Raw genomic sequence first — 13,194 nt, 5'->3', positions numbered from 1 at the left:
AGGACATGAAGCCGTTTAACTTCCTGTTTCTCTCACAAAATAATGTTTCTGATTGAATAAGACGATGCATTAACACGTGCGAAGTTTCATGCGTTTAAAGACGGGCTGAAAAGAAGCCTCAAGGCCTCGTTTAAATCCAAACTACCATGACGAACATGTTGAAAGTCAGGCCTGACCGATATGAGGTTTTTCTGGCTGATACCGATATTAGCGAGGAAAAATAATCTGATACGGATATATCGGCCGATATCTATCTTCGATCTATGTTTGATCTGCAGAGATAAATTTAGATATAGATAAAAACATTTATTACGTTGATCCCTCAGATGCAGTTATCTAACTCTGTGGAAAAGATTTATAATGAAGAGAAGATGATCACTCCACTGGAAAGTAACTGAGCATGTACGTGCATCACTGCTCGACTCTCTGCAGAGTGATGATGCTTGTTGTAATCCATATAGCGCCCTCTGCTGGTGAAGGAGAACTGCTAGTGTCATACAATGAAACTCAAAATAAATGCTATTTGATTTGGGAATAGATCGAGTAATATCGGCGTATATCTGTCACCGGATATGATGATATCGGCCGATATTATCAGCTGGATGATTAATCGGTCGGGCTCTACTAAATACTTGATACAAGTTATTATATTGGCTCATTTATGTACACTCGTTATTACAGCAGAGCATGAAATGTTTGCCTCAGTCTCTTCTCTTCTCGCATGTTGAGTTTTCCTCTTTGACACAATCACGCTGACTGGCATGCCGATCCTTCATAGTTTGTGTCAGATGCAGCGCCAGGATATGGATGTTTCTTTTCCTTATACCATATTCCATTGGCTCTTTTTATTTTGAACATGCTTGAATAAATCGAGTAATATCGGCACGTATCTGCGATTAAAATTAGCCGATACCGATAATCACTGGATATGCTGATATCGGCCGGTATTATCGGCCGGACGATTTATCGGTCGGCTCTAATTGGTTATAATGAAACGATCTAACCTGCACGTGCTGAACTTCTGAAAAAGGGACACATAGTGATATTTTTAAGAGCATGATCCGAGCTGTTGTTAGTTGAGGTCAGAGTGAGGGTGAGTTTGTAAATCCAGCTCCGGGCAGTCGGTCTGTATGTTTCTCTCCTGTCAGTCGTGTTTGTGGATCCTTGTTCTGTGTCGACTCGCCGGCTGTTACAGATCAGTTCCTCTCCAGTGTGATGAACATCCACAGCTGTCTGCTCTCCTCCTCCCTCTGTGTCTTCTCCTCATTGATTTCATCTTTTTCTGCCCTTTCCTCCTCGCTCGTCCCCCGCACCTCGCTGTCACACGTCTCTCTTTGTTTCCCTTTCTGCGTCTCTGATCCGTCCTCCCGTCTCCGCTGATCATCCCCCGCCGTGTTTTAACTTGGCGTCTGTTATCCTCCTCTCTCTTCGTTCAGACAGCACAGACCTTCGGCTGCAGCTTCCTCGTGTTTTAAATCCCCCGCGTGTCTGTCTCTGTTACTGCAAACTTCCCATCGAGTTACGGATGATTATTTAGATTCTCTGCAGACGTAATGCAAGCGATCACGTCTCGCAGAGAAAAGTTTAAACATTTCAAACTGCCTTTTACATAAATCCCCCCAAACAAGGCTTCAAATCATCTCTGAGGCTCCTGTAGTTTGATGAAGTTTCTTTAAAACAAGTTCAAGCTTCTGTCAAAGAAACTCAACTGCTTTAAAAAGTATAAAGACTCTCAGACTCCCTGCAGGTCCGAAGTTCCTCAGGTTTCACTCTGAGGAAACCTGTTAGTCCTTTGCACTGTTTCAGTGTTTCAGGTGCTCCTGTATTTTCTTTAAATCCTGCCTGAGAGAAAGGGTCCACTGAATCAGATTTTGAACGTCTTCAGTCGTTCTCTTAAAGCACCGACCTCCATCTGTGGAGCGGCTGAAGCTCACGAGTCTCCTTCTATCTTTTTGTTTAAAAAAAACAATGTTTTTTTGAACATAGTTTGAGGCTGTTAGAGCGATCGACTTGTTGTGAAATAATTTGCGATCCGGTTAAGACTACCACTGAGAGGTTATTTTTCCTGTGATTAGAATGAAAACGCTCCTTTAGTTTGATTTATCCCCCGTGCATCCTTCCCGGTGTGATGGTGTAAGTGAGTGACACGCCCCCTGCACACAAGAAGATGATTTTTGATTGATATTTATGGTCTTGGTCTTGTCTGGGTCTCACCCTGCTTTGGTCTTGGTTTTGGTCTCGATCCCTAAATGTCTTGGTCTTCTTGGTCTCAGACACTCTGGTCTCTGGTCTGTCTTAGTCTCGGTCTGTGTGGTCTCGACTACAACACTAATCAGTCTGACTTCTTTCTAACACTTTAAATCAGAGTCAGTTTCTCTCTGTGTTTGAGATAAATCTTTTTACAGAAAAACATGATCATTAAAAATCAGTTAAAGATGTCATCGTCTTCTCTGAACTCTCAGACAAACAATCTAAAATTTTTAGAGCATCGGTCGACCTTCTTGTCTCCTCGGTGAACATCTGGATGAATGTCGATGATCTTTAATAAATCTTTATTGACGCAGTGAAGACGGACGACACCTGAAACAGCTGATTGTCTCCATGATGAACTCTGAGTACAGAGTGACTCATTCACATCAGACGCGTCATCCTCACCTCCTCATTATATCTGCTTTCAGCTGCTGTCAGAGCAGCTGACACACACACACACACACACACACACACACTCAGTGAAAGGGGGGGGGGACATCAGGACATAAAGGCTTTCACTAGCGTTGGTTTTGTGCAGTTTTCATGACTTGACTTTGTGTGTTGATCTGAGCTCTCCTGCTGGCCGTCTGCTGACTCGGTGCTGTCATGAGTAAAGAATGCTGCTCTCGTTCCACCGCGGCGTTCACAGATTAACGACACAAATGGACTCGTGGGGACACGTTTTCTCCTCTAAATCCCTCCCAGCCGGACGTGACAAAGAGCTTTAATGATGCAGGTGATGTAAACACCTCCCCATCGCCGCTGGTTTCATTCCATGTACGGAGAATCATCTGTCCTGCTTTCATTTGTCACCAAGATGTAGATTGAGCCGCAACCTTCCTAAAAACTGCCATTCCCTTATTGTCCACCAGAGGCAGCACACCTGCTAATATCTTGATAGTGGACTTGGAGTTGACTCTTTCAAGCTGATGATGACTCAAACCCCTGCCAGATGTTCAGATGGATGTTCAGTTCAAACTGAAAGTGCAACATTAAACTCCTCAAGACTCCCGGCCGGCCGCTCGCTGCTTGTAACCGACAAAGTTAGCGACAACTTCTTCTTTAAAAGACGATCTACAAATGACAAAGAAATGACTCAAGGTTTGCTTTGATTGAATCAATAATATTGATCGTGCTTCAACGCGGTACGGGGCAACACTCCTTCTCTTTCTCTACTTCATTAACTCAGCTCCGGAGAGTTATGACTGTAAAACAGGCGATGACATCATCACTAAGTCAGCGACACTGAAGTTTAGTGATGAATAATTTTGTCGAGAAGGTCCATGCACCCCTTCCTCTTGGTAAAAAATAACAAGATGGCCGCTCCTAAATTCCAAACCCATGGCTTTTAAAAAGTGGTCGACCATCCAATGGGTGATGTCATGGTGACTGCGTCCATTATTAAACTCTTAATGGTTTGATACACGGCTGCTGATCGACTGACAATCAGGTGACAGTGAGTCATGGGAAGCCCCCCCCCCCCCCCCCCCCCCCCGGTGATGGAAGGACCCCAGGGAGCAACCGGAGCATGAGCCTGAATAAAAACACTCCTTCATCCTCCTCCTCCTCTTTTCGTCTTTCTCGCTCCTCATCACGTTAAAGCAAATAAAAGAACAAAGCTGCATGACAGGGGCGATGACATCACCACAAGACGCAGCCAATAGGGCGCTGAATAGAGCCAGCTTGACCCGGGCAACGCTTGGGAACACTGGGCCATTGTAGCACACACACACACACACACACACACACACACACACTCACACTCACTCCGCCCCCCACAGCTCTGATCCCCATCAAGTAAAGATAATTCATAATGATTAAGAGATTAGAAGGTGTTAGCCGCAAACACCTCAACACAACAACAACCCCCCTCCCCCCCCCCCCCCCCCCCAAATCTTAGTTGTCCTGTTGCCAAGGCGACAGATGGGCGCTCCTCCCGCCTGGTCTGTGCCAGGAGTTGGCAGCTAAGCTCGTTGCAGGAGGCGCTGGCTCCATTTAGAGACGACCAAGAGAGTGTGTTGTGCATAAATGAGTTGTGTGGATGCTTTGTGTGTGTTTGTGTGTGTGTGTGTCAGGCCGGCTGCCCAGTTGCAGCAGGTGCTACTTGTGGAGCTCTGTGTGCAGGAATGTGTTGGTGAAGCCAAACAGACGACCGTTATGGGAGCAGTAGATCAACTCCTGCTGATTTGTAGGGAAGCTTTGGCCATAAGGAAGAATATTTTTTAGTTAAGTGGTGCTGAGTGGAACGTATGTGTGTGTGCGTGTGTTTGTGTGTGTGTGTGTGTGTGTTTGTGTGTGTGACGAGGGGTGAGATACATTAGTCAGTCTCTACATTGATAGATATTTAGTTATCTGAGACAGTGTCTTCAGAATGCCCACCGTGAAGCAGCTGTCAGTAGAACTCTTCACATTTAAAGCCGTTCACTTCGTGGTCTGAAGGATCAAAAGAGAGACGCAAAATTAACTTAACAAAAGACAGACAGAAAAAAATGACCACAGAAGGATATAAAACAACCACAGGGAGATATTAAAGCACCAACAAAAAATAAATGCTAAATGAGCTCAAGAAGGAAACAAAGCTGCAGAGAAAGGAAGCAAAGGAAATACACAAAGTTTAAAACGAGCAGAAAGAGACTAAAAACTAAAATGACTGCAGAGAGATACAGAAATAAACTGAACAACCACAAACACATGCTAACGTTTAAGAAAGAGAAACTAAATGATCTTAGAAAAGTTCAGAGACACAAAATATGCAAAATGACGACGCAAAGACAGAAAACACCTCAGTAATATGCAAAAAAAAATACGACGAAAAGTATGCAAAATGAAACATGCATTCATCAAAAAAAGACATAAAGGAGACATAAAACTACTAAAACTGATGCAAAATGACAACGGAAAGACACAAAACACGACCAAAAGATGCAAAATTACAACAAAAAGTACGTAAAAGACCTCAAAGAGAAACAAAACGACTGATGCTAAATGACATCAGATTCAAGGATTTTTCTCATATCTTAGTCTTGAAAACATAAAAATCCTTTTTAATATGATATGTAGTAATAATAAATTACATTTAAAATATGGAAGAGATCTGATAAAAAGCTACAAAAAAGGAGGTGATGAATTTTGCATGATTAAACTACCAAACTAACCCCCAGAGTTTTGGCTTGCATGACACCCGTAATCAGAATGACACAAAGAAAGCACAACTACAACAAGTGTTACAAATTACCACATCAAGGTTTGAAAAACACCATAAAAGTCCTCAAACTTCCAAAAATAGCCGAAGAGGAAATCTGTCACATCGTCCATTTTGTTCAGAATCACAGATCAAACATTGAGGTGAAGAAGACCTCCTCTGCTTTAACTGTCTGTTTATTATTCTCTCAGTGTTGTGGACCTGCAGCACCGGGTTGACCTGCTGACTAAGACCTTTAACAGCTTCATTATGTTATGTTCAGAATCGTGAGTTTGAGGGTAAAATGATTTTCATGCTCGGGCAAGTAAAAGACAGAGAGGTGTGAAATCAGTCTGCAGAGGAACATCAGGATTTCGTGGAGCAGCTTGTACCTGCAGACTTTCCCTCTTCAGTCCTCCTGAGCGCCTCATGAAGTGTTTGTTTGTTTGTTTGTTTGTTTGTCTGAGCTGTTATCTCCATGTCAGCTCCGGTTGTGATTGTGTTTGCTCTGCACGCTCTTTGTGCCCAGAATGCACTGCTGCGTTCACACACGGCTGCCTCTGTGCGTCAAGGGGATTTAATGTATTCAGGAGATATTCAGGATATTCAGACGGATGCTTTTGAAGTAGCGCAAGAACTACCAGCCCCCCCCCCCAAACCCCGGGAGACTGTGCATGATAACTGCCACAGCACACACACACACACACACATGCACACACACACACACACACACACACCGCCTGTGCGTTCATACTGCAGGTAGACACACTCACACTGGCGTCTCTCGGACGTCTGGCTGCTGCAGACGGTTTCTGTCAGACAAACACTCAGTAATGCGAATCTGCAGGGCCGTAAAGAAAGGAACAAAGCCTGTCACTCAAACACACACACACACACACACACACACACACACACACACACACACACACACACACACACACACACACACACACACACACACACACACACACACACACACACACACACTGGTAGAGCAGAGCGTCTGATCAGACGGTCCAGCAGGGCAACAGGCTCCACATACATAATGCATCAGAGTCTGCAGCCAACACATGATTAGTTTCTTTTTTTCTACTTGTCTAAGTGTGCGTGCGTCAGTGTGTGTGTGTGTCAGTGTGTGTGTGTGTGTGTGTGTGTGTGTGCTCAAATTGGGTATTTTCCCCTGCAGGGTGTGAGCTTTGTTACACTCACATATACATTCATGAGACTCCCTCCTGGGCCTGATTAGGTGTAATTAAAGGTGCATTAAGTGATTTTAGGTTTTAATGGTGCAGTCTCAGTGTCATATACGACCCCCTCCCACCCCCCACCCCCCTCCCTCCCTCTGTTAGCATGAACTGTGTGTGTGTGTGTGTCTATTGATGGAAATGACCTCATTATTTTGATGGGTGTCAGCAGAAATGCAGCGTTTGCAAAGTGAAGGAGCCGCATTATTGGAAGATGTTATGTTTTTAGTCTGATAGAGGATTTTGTGAAAGACTGCGGTCAAAAAGTGTAAAAAGAAATCTCCGGAAAAATCACTGATAACAAAATATTCCAAAATCATTTAATCATAACTCCACAGTTGTGAAATTGTTCCTGATCTAAAGCTGAAGGGGGAAAGTTTCTGCAAATGTGAGCGTCGTCCTCAGAGACCCGATCGTACCCCGAACACTCTTTAATTTACTTTTATTGGCAGAGCTCCTCTCGCTGCCTTCTTTGTGAGTCCTGTGGTAACCAGCGGCAACAAGACTTGTCAATCCAGAAGAGGGCAGGAAGGAGGAGGAGCTCGAGTATGGAGGAACAGATTGTGTTTTATTCCTCCTTCAGTTTGATGAAGGAAATGAACACCCTTATAAAGATAACCGGTGTTGCTGTGGACAGAAAGCCGAGTCCTCGTGTGTCTTTAATTCCTCTCTCTGACCCTGACGCTTGTTTGGACAGAAAACAGATTAACCTGCAGAGATTAGAGGTCGTTTAAACTCCAAACGTGTCAAAGTCAGGTCAGTCTGACTTCACTAAACTGTCAGGTGTTAAATGTTGGTCAGAGTGAATTTAATGAACCAGAAACAAAGAAAAGGCCACAAACATGACATATCTGACACACTGCATAACTCCGCAGTATAAAAATGATCGGAGTAAACAAAGACATTAAGGAGCACAGGTAAATATCCTGATTCAAAGTTTAAATCGTTTGAGAGCCCTGGTTAATTAACCAACATTTTAGAAAATGCATATATATATCACGTATTTTATTTGGTTATCAAAATGCCTGATTAATTCACACTTGGTGGTTTGCTGTGTATCAGGAGCTTGTTGAATGTTTTATAACTCTATGGCTTTAACACACCCAACTTGTCATTAGAAATATTTGGGGTAGTTTAGAGCAGCTTCTTGGTAGAACTATAATTCTCATTTTCACTGAAACTACATTAATAAGTGTGCAAAGAGTAAAATGGATTACCAGGACAGCGCTGGAGGAACGCAAGAGCAACATATGTGACATTTAAATGTCAGAAGCATCGATAATGATCCGTCTGAGCTTTGTGCTGAATAAAACCACTCATTGATTTAAAGATTGTTAAAGACTCACCTCTGCTTCAATTGTCAGCTCAATGTTTTCTGAGTGTGTTTGACCTCATTTAAAGCAGGGATTGAATATTTTCACAGTGATTGTCTTTGAGTTAACGTTTAGAAATGAATGAACTCTGCAGATAAGAGTGAACGGACAAAGAGCCGTGCAGTGCAGAGGTGTAAGACACAATTCCTCCCAGACAGCAGCTGAATTTTCCCTTTCACTCCTGATTCTTGATACATTTTAACCGAGTCACGCCTCATTTTCACAGAATGACTGCGAGTGCTCTCTGTCTATTCAGGCGTCAGAAAAAACAATCACCTCTCCTGTGCTGTGTGATCAAATGGAATCTTTTGACTAAACCACCGCGACACATATATCAGGGACAGGATGACGTCAATGATCAGGGAAGTTCCCAGAATAACTTTCTCTGTAAAATACAAAAACTAAGAAGCTGAGCATGTTCCAGTCTTTTGTCAAAATATCACATTTTGATTTAAATCAAAACAAGATGAGAAACTGAGAACTTTGTAAGTGAGAAATTCAAATGAAGCCGGATCAGGTGCAGCTTGAAACTGATACTCAATCTGGTACAAGAGTCTTCTTCTAATGCTGCCAAATTTTCTTCTTCACGTATATACAAAATTATTAAAACCACAAAATAAAGCCAATATCATGCAAACACTCCTGTGTCTCTGATGCTGTTCTGCAGCCGTAGCATTAGACAGAGCCAAAGGCTTGTTTGCATTTAGGTTGGTTTCACACTAGGGATCCGTGCCCTGATCTGAGTACACTTAACCCCAACATCCAGCTCATTTGATCAGTGTTTAAACAAACATACCGTCTTGCAGACTGATTCATGAGTCAGTCTGAAGTTCTGGCCTTGGTCATTTTTCATTTGTACTCGAGTACAGTCCTCAAGGGACGTGAACGCAACCTGGCTCAAACAAGCAAGTGAACTGCTATATGACAAAATTCTAAACGGCTTCTTCCGCTTAAGAAATCATCGTATCCGCGCAGTATGGACCTGTTGCATCCGCCAAGCTGCAAAGGTAGATGTATGTGTAGGAAGAGGGTCGTTGTTGGCTTCACAAAAATTACTAAAACATCCACAGTTTGCAGCCCACCCACTCGTGGGTTGTGACCATAAATTAAACATTTACACTTAGAATCAATCCGCAGGGATGCCTCAAGGATTAGTGCTCGGCCCCCTTCTCTTCTCCATGTGCACCACCTCACCTGGTGCAATTATCCGCGTCGTTACAGTCTCAGTTGTGATCATATTTAAAAAAAATGCTCTAACTGTGGTCACTTCATGTTAGCAACTGACTCCGTCCTATAGCTGTTTGTTTTGCAGTTTCTGATGTTGTGTCCTCCTCGCTTGCTTGTGGTGTTCTTACTCTCTGATGTTCATCACTTTGGATAGAGGCGTCTGATCAATGAAATGTAGAATGAATTACATCAGCAGGAAGATAGTGAAGTGTTTATAACTGTTTTATCAGGCAAGGAAACACACCGCGGCACCTGAACATGAGCTCAGATAACAAGTGAAGAAAGTGTGCCAGACACGAAGTGTAGAGTGATGTAAGATATGCACAGAGAGACGAGGACACTGCAGATAGCGCACACTTCATAAATGTGCTATAGTTACGTAATACTGACCCACGGATGTGTCCTCTATAACAGAGCAGTAGCATGAATCTTTATCATTCTTTTTATGACCGTACTAGCTGCTGAAATATATTTGTGTTTACCTAACTGGCTAGGTGGCTATGTCATTTGGCTCATTTTTGCACAATATTGCATTGGATTCAGAAAATGGGTTTATATGTGACCAACTCCTCTCGGATTGAGGGTTAATCTCTGCCCTGTAAACTGTACTTAGGCTCTCTGGATAAAGATATCCAAGGAGCAGAGTTCTCAATGTAAAACGTGCTGCTGCTTTTCAGAGGGACTTTTGTATCGAGGCCAGAGCTGATTAAGCTTTCTAATCTCTGGCCTGGTGCTGACTCGAGTCACAAGAGCAGACGTTCTCTCACAGGGATTAGCCTACTGTGTGTGTGTGAGGACCCAAATCAACTGATTGTTCTGCTCTAATGTAGACACACAGGGGACTTCAGAAATCCCACAGGGCTACTCCTTCTGTAATTAAAAATGTTTTTATTTGCTTCTGGAGAAGCTTCTTCAAGTCTGAGAAAATAATCCTGATGATGTCATAATGATGTCATCAGGGTTATTGTGGCTTGTTCCCTAAGGCGACGCATTTGTATAACACAAAGCCTGACCCATGCAGCAAATTAAAATGTTTGATTTATTGATCAAATTTAACTTCAATTTAGCATTTTTTTTGTAATGCTTTTGGTCTCTTCAAGAATCTGAGGTGAAAATCTGTGACTGTAAAATATTTTTTTATTTTGTTTTCACAGTTGAGACTGTTTGCAGGCGTCATCTTATCTGTGACACTAAGTAGAACAAATCCTGTCACATTCACTTCCTCAGATGCAAACTGTTGTCTCTATTTTCTTTGAAGAGTGTGACTAAGATCTAAACACTGAGTCAGCGCTTTTCTGCTCCTTGAAGCGAATTTGACTGCTGTTTGGTTTGACTCTTATTAACACCAAAAAACAAGCAACTAATCTAACTCACTCACAGCTCCTTCATCCACTGACATCCATAGAAGTATTTATCCCAAGTTGTGCACTTCTGTTAAGACCAAATCCTCCTTACAAAGTCTTTAAAGAGACAGAAGGAATGTCAGTCTTTGCAGACGATGTCACCCAATTCGTATCTAGCAGTCTACATGAGAGCAGCAGAGGGAAATAAAGTGCTGTTTCAGAGTGCTAATAATCCATTTAAAGTCCTTGTGATGGTCTGTGGGATTCTGATTTATTGTGTTGTGTCATGTTCATGCTCCACTCATTGTCATGCATTTATTAATTTGCTTTTCTGTGCATTTGTTTTGACATTGCCCCCTTTGTTTTTCTGTTTTTTGCTTCATGTTTTTCTGCATGCGGCTCGTCCGTAGCTTTGTACCAGTGGTTAGAAGCAGACCGCCAAGGCACGGACCCCGATGCTGCAGCCACAGGTACAGTACAACCCCATCAACTGTTTCTCACCCTTCATAACACAAAGCACCGCCTCACATTGTCTGCATGCACGCTTGCTCCTCCTCACTCTGCTTGCTCCTGTTACATCGTGTGAGCTACGTGAATCTAATATGACGTCAGACTTTCAGATTTACAGATTCAAAGGGATTCAACTGCAGGGAGAAAAGATTGGATTTCACATAATCACCTCAGACACAAACTGTGTAATCACATATTTTACACACTCAACACATTTTTGTTGACAATTTGAGGCAAGAATTTCTTCCCTAAAGGTCAGAATGTGTTTGAAATCATCCCTCTAGTTAGAAAGTTTGCATGCAAATAAGTTAAATAACAACAGTATCAGGTCGGAGTTTGTGAGCACTTATCTTCCTGTTTTTTTTCCAATATCTTCTGACAATGATATGACCTACGGAGGCAAGTTCCATTCATATGGGGAAAAATTGTTTTGCCTGGTTTATGGTTTTACGAAATAAAGATCTTGTTATATTGTGAAAAGATCACATTATAAAGACTAAAAAGATACGAGAGGCTTTGTGCATTTTGCATTGCAGCAGGCAGAGGTGGGAGGAAGATCAAAAGCCAACGATGACAAGGGATACTGATTTGGGAAATATTAGCATCTTTGGAGTAATATAGAGGGTATTCTCATGAGCTTGTCGACTTGCATGCGCAGGCATCTGAAGGCTTTAAGCTTCTTAGGATGGAAAGCACACTCTGACCTCCTTGACATAACATAGTATGCTTTGCGGATATAAAGTCATGTATCTGAAATGCATTCAAGATGGCTTAAGATACCATCAGGCATTTACCGAAAATTACGAAAGCGTATTACGCCTCCTCATCGCCACCACCCTGACGGCGTGATCTTTTCTCGTTATAACGAGTTATGGGTTAATCATAAATCAACAAAAATAAAATCTTCTTTTCTTGTATTTAAAAAAAAAAAAAATGAAGAGAACCAAATTGGTCCTAGTACTGACCCCTGTGGAACGCCACATTTAATCACTGAACATGTTAGCTGGATGATATGTGTGTGTTGGACTGAGTGAAAATTGAATAAAATAGTTATTAGAAAAAAAGTTTTATAGCAACATTTAAGACTCACTTACTTTCAATTGATAGGTTGATTAGTAAAGATTTTTTTAAAGTCCCCATGTTTTGTTTGTCTTGGGATTCAGATGTTTGAATTTTTTGTGGAGCAGAATTAAAACCCCTTTCCAGGAGATGCGTTAACTTTGAGCTCAGCAAATGCAGATATCATACCCACCTGAACAGGGAGTTGAGAGTGGAACCCAACTTGAACCGACAGAATGAGACTGTGCAGCAGTTTTCATCACATAACAATCGAGCATTAAAGTAGTAAAAAGAACATTATGCTAATATAAAGACGCCAATCGTTGAGTAAAATCTGCTTTTTTTCCCTGTTTAAATTCTGTTTTATATGAACATTATATTTCTATGTGTCTGTTGCTTAGGTGACACGGGCCACAAGCGTATTATTTTGAACCTTTTAATCTATTTTAGTGTGTAGTAGAAAATAAACCCTGACCTAAGTTTGAGATAATGTTCAAACCAGGCGATGTTAGAAGTAACAATCGACTGCCGAAACCAGTGTAAGGTTCTGACTGACATGCCTTGGTTAAATTAACCATCTGACATCCTGTAACAACCTCTTACAAGCATTACATTATCCTTCTCCATCTCACTGCTTCTTCTCACTGCATTTAAATGTTGTGAAAGCGTGAACATTACGTGCAGGACTCCTTACAACACGGTGAATGCACACATGCTGAGTGAGAAAGCCCCGGTTATTGCAACAATGGTGAAAATGAGATTTATCGTTCAGCCCATAGAGGAATTTAATAAATTAACATCTTCATTAGTTGTGTCTCCATTTGCGTACATCACCTCTGTGGTTTTTCAGACACCTGTTTATCACTTTTCCTCCAACACCTCCACCTGGATTACCTCCTTCAGTCCTTCTCAGCCCTCATCTCTCCCTCTCTTCCTCTCTCCTCCGTTCAGTATTTGGGTCAACTTTCTCTGAGCTTGTTATCCAAATCAGTGCCCCCCCCCCCCAC

At 42.2% G+C, this 13,194-nt stretch overlaps 1 protein-coding gene across 3 annotated transcripts in view; it reads left to right on the top strand.

Annotated features, from left to right (window-relative positions):
* Positions 1–13,194, top strand: part of dennd5b (DENN/MADD domain containing 5B) — a 59,241-nt gene that overhangs the window by 13,505 nt on the left and 32,542 nt on the right. For 2 of the 3 annotated variants that reach the window (XM_065951164.1, XM_020634770.3), the window contains exon 2: positions 11,029–11,088. The exons of the other annotated variant lie outside the window; for it this stretch is intronic. In XM_065951164.1, the coding sequence (XP_065807236.1) occupies positions 11,029–11,088 (60 nt within the window). The remainder of the gene's footprint in view (positions 1–11,028; positions 11,089–13,194) is intronic. 3 annotated transcript variants of the gene reach the window in all.

The sequence above is a fragment of the Labrus bergylta genome, chromosome 23, assembly GCF_963930695.1.
Source record: "Labrus bergylta chromosome 23, fLabBer1.1, whole genome shotgun sequence".
NCBI lineage: Eukaryota > Metazoa > Chordata > Actinopteri > Labriformes > Labridae > Labrus > Labrus bergylta.
The sequence above is the reverse complement of the archived record's forward strand: the minus strand, read 5'-3'. Positions and strand labels throughout refer to the sequence as shown.